At 34.7% G+C, this 11,336-nt stretch overlaps 1 protein-coding gene across 1 annotated transcript in view; it reads right to left on the bottom strand.

The window, feature by feature from the left end:
- mav (maverick) overlaps positions 1-10,044 on the bottom strand; it is a 17,567-nt gene extending 7,523 nt beyond the window's left edge. Inside the window, exons 1-5 of the mRNA XM_067051635.1 lie at positions 9,928-10,044; positions 9,479-9,673; positions 9,144-9,300; positions 8,777-8,997; positions 4,017-4,134 (exon numbers count right to left, since the gene is read on the bottom strand). Of these exons, the coding sequence (XP_066907736.1) occupies positions 4,017-4,134; positions 8,777-8,997; positions 9,144-9,300; positions 9,479-9,673; positions 9,928-10,044 (808 nt within the window). The remainder of the gene's footprint in view (positions 1-4,016; positions 4,135-8,776; positions 8,998-9,143; positions 9,301-9,478; positions 9,674-9,927) is intronic.
- Positions 10,045-11,336: the final 1,292 nt, after the last annotated feature.

Below are 11,336 nucleotides of genomic sequence, written 5' to 3'. Positions count from 1 at the left end.
CCTGTAACACTCCAATTTAACTTAGATCAGATTTACTAAATGTATTATAATGTACAGTTGTAAATAGCAATAAATAAATATTAAGAAAAAAAAATTGTCGATTGAAATTAAATTGTAAATGTTATATTATAATATTAATACAATAAAAGCGATAAAAATACTTCACAGAGAAAATATAAATAACACCCAAGGTCGAATCATCAATTAGAAAAACGTACAATATTTGTGACATAAACTGGCCAACACATATAAGCAAAGCATTGTGCAAGATGCAACAAAAGCAAGGCGAGAATACAAACAGGAAAAAAATATTGGACGGTTGAAAATCGGAACGTCCCTTGTTCGTCTGTTTAGATGTTAATGGGAAAGGGAGTCAAATCAAGTAAATCTCAAGGGGAGTACTAAACACTCCTTTTCTAAATCAACCTATCTAAATAGTGCTAAAATAGTATAGTACTCAATAGAAGTTTTAAAATAATCTCAACTGGCAAATAAACTTGGGCCTCTTAATTAGGAATATAAAATAAAAAAATTATTATTTAATTTTAGCAGTCAACAAAATTTTTTTTAACACTTGGGTTAGGAAAGAGCCTTTAGGAGGTAAGCGCATAAAATATTTTTTAATAATACTTATTTTCATCTTGGAGTACTGAGCGGTGGTGGAACACGAGCTAAGAAGTGTGTTTCCTTGTAATAATCCGCCATTAGGAAAATCGGACATATGCTAATGTTTGTATACGTTGAATGTTACATTCCCTTCTGGTTTTTATTGCACACAGAGTCGACCCCACTTTTTTTTTTTTTTTTTTTCGATTTTAGGCGGTTTGTAATTGGATAAAATAGGTATGTATTTTTTTGGTCTCACATACTTTTATAGCCAATCCTTATTGAGTTAGAGGGTTGAAAATTTGTATCTGAATTACTGGATGTTACTGGTGTTGGAGAAATAATTTTTATTGCTCTACCTTTATTATTTTTTTATTTGAAGCTCTATCGTACATTTATATCCCTTCCTAATTGAGTTAGTGTTAGAGAAGTATCTTTTGGGAGTCTACACTGTTTCATCCCACCTCCGTCTTTCTGTCCGAGGTTTCGAGAAGTGTTTTTGAGAATCCCATCTCTTTCTCCCAAACCCGCCATTTTGTTCGCGGTTTTAAGGTAATGCGCCCCTCCACAACCCCTCCCTGGTATAATAAAACTCTTTACCATCTCCTGGGACTTATGGCTATTTTTACGACCTTGCGCACATCTACAGCCCTCACCCCTTCCTAATCGCTATTAGAATAGGATAGAGATTTCCTAATTGGAATTGGCTTTGGCTTTCAAAAACACTTTCCATCTGTTTTCCAAACAAAACTGAGGAGAAAAAACGATCATAATGAAAGTGCTCTGCTAACCACGTATGTTGTATGCATTTTTTTTTCGCCAGACACCTGACACAATTTCTTCTTATGAAGTCATAAATCAAATTATTTCTAAGGATCAGATACAAAATAGAGGCTTAAATCGATATAAAATGTGGTGCTTATAGCAATATGGATAATAATGAGGAGCAAATTTTTCTGTTTTTAGGGCTTTGTATGATAACTTTATTTCTTTCTTCCCTGTTTCCTGAACTACTTTAATTAAATTCTGTTCCTGGGATGTTTTTACTAAAAGAGTAATATCGTAATTATTTTGTAAAAATATAACAGTTATGAGAATAAATATTGAATTAATATAAACTCGAATTTTCACTAAAACGTTTGGAACGATTCATGTCTTGCCTCAGTAATAATTATTAATCTAATAATTTACAGCATAATTAATTATTTTTATCGAATATTGAATACATATTCAAAACGAAAGTAGTAAAAAAAAAAAAGAAAAAAGTCCACAGGATGGGGTATTTGAGAAAGAGTCTCTAAATATTATGTAGGGTAATTTTCGTGGAAGGGGATAGTAATAATGGAAAAAGGTTTGCCAGACAGTAGAGTAGAGTTTCACATATGCAATAATAGGTAATATTCACATAATTTAGCATTTATAGGTGAATGTCCCCGGCGGATTTTTGGAAAGGGAGCGCTCAGGTGTCTCCTTGTGGCTAGGTAATTAGTTTTACATTCTTTTCAGGTAGTACTTCACCAAACAGTCACAGAAGAAACAGCATAAAAGAGAAATCATTCAACGTTTCGGGTTTTCAACACAATTTAAAAAGCACACCACCAGGTAACCATTATTTTCCTGATTTTTTTTAATAATTGGACTTCAGAGTATTCAAATAATAAAATTCTGAGCAAATCACTATTGTCATAAATAATCGAAATATTTAAAACAAAACCTTTTCATTAAATTATTTCGTAAAAATTAACTGAAAAAAAAAGTTTGGTGCGGCGCACTTATCACACAATATTCACTTACTACATTGAGTTCAAATTAATACTTTCGTAAATAGTGAATTAATTAATAACTATTGCCATACAATCTATGGAAACACGAAACAATTTATTTATAAATTAAGTTATTTGTAGGTTTTTCATATTCTCCACTGCCTTCTACAACTTTATGTGCTAGATATCGATGGAGATCTATAGATAGTTTTCAACCTAGGAAAATAATTCTCCTTTAGTTAATAATTACATTCTCCTGTAGGTTTTATTTATCGATTTTGATTAATACTAACAATAAGATTTTGTTAATTATTTTCAATAAATAAAATTAAAGATATGTTAAAGAGTGCTATTTTCAAAATTCGGTATTTAAGTCCTGTAAGCTTTTGAGCTCTGATCCACCCCTCACACGTGGGGATATAGTGGGCTCAGGGAACCTCAGGTCGATTGTGTAAATATTGTATATAAGAGTGTAAATGTGACTAGAAATCATATTATTTTACTTTCATACACGTATTTTGATTATGTTCATTTACTTTATTCTTCTATTTGTATATATTTTAAGGGAGATTATTTTATTTATTTTTTTGTCCTTTTTTTTTTATTATTTATTTTCATTCTTATTTTATTTTAGTATGAATGTGATCATTCATCACTATTACCTATTGCAAAGTGTGGTAGATTGTAATATCTATCAATTAAATAAAGTTTTTTAAAAAAAAGTCCTGTAAGACTACTCCAATGAAGATAAGAGGCTGGCGTGAAAGACCTCTTAACTTGATATAACCAGTTAACCAGTGAGTCAGGGGTACAGTACTCTGTAAGGAAGTACTCTTACTAGACTAGACCTACGGTTGTGCAAGGAGGTGATTTGGTCAGAATCACGGTCGACTGCCAGACAATACTGGTCGATGGAACAAACCTAGTGTTTCCCAAAACTTTTCAGTATTTCATAAGTAAGGCAACAGATTGAAAAAGATTCACCACAATAGATTAAAGAATCTCCCGAATGAAAGTAGCTCTTAACTTTTTGACCGCAACCCTGACCATCTTCATTATTTGAAATTATACGCTCAATGCAATTGGACGCTTTTAAAAAATTGAGATATTGTAATTTTTATATAATTATTATGTAATATAACACAATGACCAAACTGCCGAATATATTGTATACAAATTATCAGCTACACATTTTAGGAATGTGTGGATCTCTTATATCACGGTCTCAACCATGTTTAAAAGTTCCACAAATGTTCGATTAATAAAATTATCCAAACCTTGGTTTGAACCACGGATGTTCAAACTATAACACTCTTCGTTTTAATAAGAGACTGAAACTTATTTCCACAGAAATTGAACAGATTAACTATTTAATGTAATTATTTTTTTCTGAAATTAAAGAGCCTATTAATACCTGCATTCAATGAGAAAAGTGGTATAAGTCAAAATTAGATTTTGAAGAAATGCAAGACTTCTGTGGATGTTTTTGGTAAGGATTTTAAATTCAATGGAATTTACAACCATTTGAAGTAAATGAGATCAGTAATTGATTAACTATTTATTTTTTAGTGAAAATGAATTGTGGGGAGGGCAGAAAACTTACACCACTTTTTCACTCAACGGTTCAAATAATCGAAAAAAACTTACCGGAATGTGTGAAGGTGAGGAAATAGTTTTTTTCATAGGAACTGGGATAGTCTTTCTCTCTCATTCTCTTTACGTAAACGTTGAACGTCTTCGTATATTCCTCTTGGCTCACGTTCATCTGGAAAACAAGAAGTTTATTTGATCAGATGAGGCCAGTTATGAGTTGGAATTTATGAAAATATGAGACGAAAAAGTGTTGTATATAGTAGCTTACAGAAAACTGTATTCATTACTGTAAAGTTAACAATTTGCTACCGTATTTTACAAAATACAAAAAATGGATATTGTGAATAAGATATTAAAAATATGAAGGTGATTGATAAAATTTAAAAAAAAAATTTCTGGTGTGGTGCGCATTTTGTGATTTTCCAATCTTAAGACAAGAGAAGACTAAAATAATGAACAAAAATTTTATAAACTGTTGCTGTGTCCCTGCCAATAACAACATTACTTAACGAAGCTGTAATACAATTGGAAAAGATCGGACGTTCTCGGTTTTTGCCGTTCGAATTGGATGATTTTATTTTTGTATTTGGTCTCCTTTACGTACTCATAAAATTCTTTAATATCTTGCATTTATCGATTGGGGGCTAACAATAAGAACTGTTTATTTTTTTGAAATAAACAAAAGTAAAGGTACTTTATGAGGTGTAGATAATTGACCGTAGATTAATAATTGGATAAGATGGTCGGGGTGCGGTCAGCAAAAAAGAAACATAAATGAACAAAAATTATTTATTTATGCTGACATTTTGACCTGAGTTTCTGGTCTTCTGGAGGGAGGTTAGTAGGGAGCTGGGTATCTGGAACTGTCGTTCTACTAACCTCCCTGATGACGACCAGAAACTCAGGTCAAAATGTCAGCATAAATAAATAATTTTTATTTATGTTTCTTTTTTCCTGACCGCACCTCCCGACCATCATATCCAATTATTAAAGGTACTTTAGAGGAAAAGTTCTTTTTAATTGCGTCATTAAAACCCTCTCATACTATTTCAATGAGGATAATACCTAGCTGATATCAACAAATATTTTAATGTGTATTCACATGCCGAGTTGTTTTCGAAAAAATCGACTCTTCCGATTGGTCCATTTATCGAAAAAGATTCGGTGAGATCTCAGACTATATATCTGCCTTAAATATATAATTTCAGTTTTGTACGGCTTTTTCTTTTTGGGCTAGGCAATTCACACAATAACCAGTTTGCAATATTAGGTTATTTTGTTTTAGGTTACATCATTAAATCTATTTCCGTAGAAAACTCGAGTTCGAAATTTTTCAGCATTGCAATACTTCCCTCAAGTAAAAAAAGGAGAGGAAAAACTTGGAAAAAAAAATTGGAAAGCAATCTGATGAAAAGATCACTCACTAAGTATAAATAATTTTATTCCAACTACAACCGTAAAATTGTACTGTAATATAATGATTAGAAAGTGAATGTTTTGTCGTAAAATATTACGACTATTGTAATTATGTGCCATAAGATCACGGAATAAATCGTGTATACATAAAACGTGACCAAACAAACTCCTATCCATTTCTCATCCCTTTCCTCAAAACAGATCGCTAAAAACTATAACAGCGCCCAAAGATTTTTCTAAGTTAATGGTCTAATAGTAAATGTTTTATCGTTTCAAGTTCTGACATATATACTGCAATATTTTCATCTATCCGGCCTATTTTGTCTCCATAATTCCTCCGGAATGGAAACCTTTCGTTTACAATTTTTTTCTATGATATAATGTCACAAATAAGTCACAATAGTTTTATGCACACTAATGATCTCACGAAAAAAAATAGATTTCCACATATTCTTGTTTCATCTTAGTCATCTTTGCCGTATCGTGACAAATAGTTTAGTAGAATACCTTCAAGTACCAACTGTAGAAAAAAGTTGTATCCTATTTGATGTATTTAATTCATGTTTTGTTTTCTGTTATAGAGGGATTGGAAAAAAAAAATCATTACCTCTCGAGAGACAGCAAATAGTCACATTTGATGTGGCTTAGTATGTTCTTCCACGGTTTAAGATTTGATAAATGTCTTTTTATTTCAGACTGTTACCATTTGTCAGATCCTCTGTCCTGCACCTTTAGGGGTGCAACTGTTGGCTGATATTTCTGGGCCGTTTCTCTCCGTTCGTCAGGATTTAAAGAGAATACTTGTAGGACTGGCTACCCTCTCAGCTGTAAGCGAATACCTTACAGAGGGAATCCGAAGTAATGATGACTGACAACTCTGGGGTAAAGACCTATTAGGAGAGGTGAGAGGCACGGCCAGCATGAAGTTTCTTTACATGTAGCAGAATATTCTTTTTATTTATTTTAATAATATATTTACTTATACAATAATATTTTACATGGTTTTGACCCAGAACACTGGAATTTTCACAATTAAATTAAAAAATTAACATCACACAATATTTCTCATCATCATGAGGAAGAAGCATTCTTCGGCGAAGAACAATGAAGGTATACATTTTTACGCTCCCTCATAGATAGAGTTGCTACAAAGTTTACTTTAATGCTTTAGTAAACTTGCAAAGTAAACTTTTTAAATTTATTTTATTTTTAGATTACTTAAAGTTTTACATCTTCATCCTATCTTTTAAAACATTTATTTATGCATTAATAGTTATTCCTCTTATTACTTAATTTAATGTTGGTGTAAACTTGAATGTACAGTTTTAAAATCCTTTAAAGGACATGTAACCATTGTTACGGTTGCTATGGTGAAATAAAAACACTGGCGATATCTACGTAGACAAGGGGTGTTACGGTTGTCATGGTGAAATAAAAACACTGGCTAGATCTGTATAGACAAGAGGTCTTACGGTTGTCATGGTGAAAACAAAACACGAGCGATATGTTCTGACGAGTGGGTTTTGTTTTTGTGAAGGCGACAGTTTTGATTTTAGAACACGTATGTTCAGACGAGTGGGTTTTGGTTTAGTGAAGGTGACAGTTTGATTTCGAAACACGTTACGATTGTTAAATGTGCAGTGGTAATAGTTTAAAGGCCCTCTGTCTGTACTGTTTGAACTGGAATATCACCTTATGAGAAATGTTGTCATATATCTTTTGTTTTTCAAAATTATGGTGTTTTACTTCAATGGATGGTCATTAACACTAGAAGTGGGGATATAGTGCAGTGACGTTTCTTCAGCATGTCCTGGATAAGAGAATAATAATGTAAATATAGTTATGTATTAAGGTTAAGCGTTAAGTTAAGGTTAAGTCAACCTATAAGTTTTAATTGTTTTATTAATTGATAAGAATTATTTTTTTTTATTTTTTCATTCTTTCTATATAGATTTCTTATTATTATTAAACTTTTGTACATATAGTTCTGCTGTTCTTTCAACTTGTTAATTTACTTATGTTTTTTTTTGTTGTTGTTCACGGCATACTACGATAATTCAACAGGTGCGTAGGTAACACCCTTAGGTGTTCTGTTATCTACAGGTTAAGGTATTCGCCAGTGGTCATAATTCAACAATTGTTTATATAGGGGTATATTTTAGTTATATTGTGGGCATAATGCTTCGGGGTTTTCGTTATTTCCAAGAAAAAATAACGTGGTGCCTAAGGAGTAATTTATTCTTTATTGTTTCGTTTTTTTTCCTTTTGGGATTATATTTTTTTTATTTGACTTTAACTTACCCCCTTCTCCGCTGAGCGTGGGCAACGATAAACGTATAACTAAGGATAAGTCAAATTTGAGGTTATACCATGTCCAATAGTAGAACCGTAGAGACTTGATAGTTGTCGGAAGCCAGCAGAGTGGTCCCTCCCCACTTATTAAATAAAGATTATAAATAAAAGGCGCAAAGCGCCAAAGTAGTACCCCTGTCCCAATCCTTAAACTATTCTAATAATATCCACAGGTAAAAATAGGTATAATTATTGTAAATATTGTATGTATAACTTAAGTATCAATGAAAACAAAATGTTAAGAAAAAGAAGAAGGAATAAGATTTAACACGCAGTACATCTCTTTATATACATTCCATCAGCTGATCTTCTCAGTCAGCTGACATCGAAGTAACAACCGACTCAGACCGTAACTACCCCCCTCCAGTTTTCGAACAATCCTCGTAAACTAATACTATACATATAATAACATAGAAAATAAAAGCAATAAAGAAAAGCTATTTACAATAAAAAATACCTACATACATATCATAGTAAAAAGTCAGAAGCTCCCTTAAATAAATGCTAAATACATAATTTAAACTTAGGAATTAAAATTTTAAATACTTTTTAAACAGTAATTGAACAAGTTAGAAGGAAAAAGACATTATTTACAAAAATTAATAACAATCTTGAAACTAAAAACAATAATAAGAATAAATAACTAAATTTTGTATAATATAATCTAGTAAGAAAACACTTCAGTTTTATATTGTCATTGCCAGAAGTTTTAATTCTTCAATATGGACAGTTCTCCTCTTTTTGTGTTCTCTGATACTTTCTATTGTTACAATATTGTGTTCCCTTATTATTATCACCCTGAATGGACCCTCGTATCGTTGTAGAGATAAAAGATTGTAAAGAGATTTACCCCTGTTAGACCCCAATTTTCTATATACGATTGGTTGGTTTCTGTCATATTTCGTGCTTAGACAAACTTCGCAATTTCCTACGACTTCTGCGATTGTCATCTTTATCCCCCACCAAAAGTACCTTCTCTTTAACGTTTGCTAGTGTCTCTGAGGTACCGCGGTGATTTTTTTGCCCTGATGATACGCGACAGTCACTTCTCTCTGGCGTTCGTCTTCCCGAAGGGTTTCCACCATTAGCTTGCATCGTGCGAATGTCCTGTCTATGTCTATATGTTCACCACGCCGTAGCCGCTTGATCTCCCAAGATTCCTCTCTATCATCTTCCTCCACCACATTCTGTTCTTCTTCCTCTTCCGGTGTCCACTCCCGCAGGAATTGCCTAGACGGTTCTCCGGCCTCCTCTTCTACTGTATTTACTGTAATTGCTCGAGACAACCATGGTAACATATTTTGTCCATGCTATATTGTGCTAGGAACCCCTTCCAACCCTTAATCCTAGCCGAAGATTCCTTCAACTTCCCCACCCATTGCAGAGGCCTGTGGTCAGAGTGTACCTTAATACCTTGAATTGCAGAGTGAAGTCCGGAAAAGCAAGGACCGGCTCCTGCTGCAGCTTCTCTATGCATCGCCTTATATTGTCTTCCACTATCGGAGTGATGAACACCTTTCTTCAGAAGATTGTTGAGTGTGACGAGGTCCCAGCCATTTCTGGCACAAATCTGCGGTAATAATTTAAAGTTCCCAGCAACCTTCGAACTCCCTTCACATCCCTAGGCACTGCCATCTTCTGTATTGCAGCGACTTTTTCCACGTTGGGTTTAATTCCTTCCCTGGAAATTGTGATTTCACACACGTGACAACGATGATTTCTCCCCCGATAATTTGAGCCCAAATTGCCTGATTCTCTGGAATACGCTGTGTAAATGTTGCATATTGTTCGTCTTTGTTCTTATCGAATACTAGAAGATCATCCATATAAATCTGGCATACTGATTCGTCTATTCCCCTCAAAAACTCGTCCATCAGGCGCTGGAAGGTTATAGAAGCATTTTTGAGGCCAAACGGCTTCTTTGTAAATTCATAGTGGCCTCTCTGGAATGTGAATTATGTTGATCTTTAGGGTGCATTTGGATTTGATGACATCCGGCCTTCAAGTCCAATGTGTTGCCCAGCTCTGTCCAAAATGTCTTCAGATCTGGGGATCGGATACGGGAATAGTATTCTCGTTAAGCTTCCAGTAATCTATCACCACTCTGTACTTTTCATTAGTTTCACCTGGCGAGCTCTTCTTTTTAACCACCCACAATGGACTATTGTATGGGGATGTACTATCACTGTAAACCTACCTCTACCTCCCTCTCTACCACACAAGGACCACCCAGGGTGATTAATTTACAATGACATTCCTGATTCTGGTGTGCCCTCTCTCCACTACACAGCTTTTCTAGGGCTTCTCGGCACATGACGGTGTTGAAACTGACGGTGTCCACCGGGCTCCTCACTCCTGCTATCTCTATCATAGGCAGACCGCCGCTTTTCTCTCTCACATTGTAATTCAGCAGTGTACGGTCGCCCCTCTGCCGACATCCCCTTCAGATGTCTCGCGTCTTTCTCTCTCCAGTTCCTCGTCTCCATCCACTTCTATTCCCTTGTTTCCATCCTCCTGTTTCCACTCTGTCCCCTTGATTTACTCGGTTCCGTGGCTCTTCAGCTTCTTCTTCGGTCTCTGATATTCTCGATGCTTCCGTGGATTTACCTGAAGATCGACAAAACCTCCGGTTGCTTCTCCATGTCTGTTGGGCGTTGATCTCCATTGGTTCGCTCTGGCCCACATCTCTTCTTCGGTACATGTATGAACACTGTTTAGCTATGTGTCCCTCATTTCCGCATTCGAAGCATCTCATACGCGGGCAATGCGCCACTAAATGCCCAATCTTCCCACAACCATGACACTAACGGTCCTCCCGCCAACTATTGTTTCTGGGATTAGCTAGGCTTCTTATATTATCTTCTTTACTAGCTCTCTCTCTTCTACCGTCTTCGGTTCTCCGTCTCCAATGGTAGGGAACGTTTCTGGGCCGATGATTCTATCCGGGTCTAACCTGGCTCTTCTACTTCCATTCGAGCCTCTACCTCTCTTGAGAAATTTCCATCCACCATCGCGAAGGTGGGTTCTAGACCCTATTTTGATTTAAAGCTTTCAGGTTAAAGACCGCTTGTGGGACGATACCGTTGGCAGTCATTATTTTAAAAAATAGAGAAGAAAAAAAAATTGGAAGCTGAGAAAACATCGATAACAATTCTTCTTTAAAACAAATATTACTCCGGTATCTTAAGTTCCCGGGTTTTGGCACCACTTAAGTATCGGAAAAAGCAAAATGTTAAAAAAGAAAAGAAAGAATAAGATCTAACACGCTTTGACTGTCGTAAAATAATGGCTTTATTGGGTTTAGTACATCTCTTTATATACACTCCATCAGCTGATCTTAGTCAGCTGACATCGAAGTAACAGCTGACTCAGACCGTAACTTTTATATATATATAAACTTACGAGTTGTCGGAACTATAACGAAAAAAAACAAGGTTCAGGGCAGAGTAACAGCACGCAATTAGACTGAAATAACACTACTGTATTTTTTCAGTTATTGCTTCTTAAAATCATTTTAGATGTTTATTTACAATGGTAGGGAGTATTAAGGCGGACACAGTGCCTTATCCTATCATAACTCCCCCCCTTCCAGTTTATGAAATAATT

The sequence above is a fragment of the Halyomorpha halys genome, unplaced genomic scaffold (genome assembly GCF_000696795.3).
Source record: "Halyomorpha halys isolate HHAL.00 unplaced genomic scaffold, Hhal_1.1 Scaffold686.1, whole genome shotgun sequence".
Lineage (NCBI taxonomy): Eukaryota > Metazoa > Arthropoda > Insecta > Hemiptera > Pentatomidae > Halyomorpha > Halyomorpha halys.
Note: the sequence above shows the minus strand (reverse complement) of the source record. Positions and strands in the feature narration are given on the sequence as shown.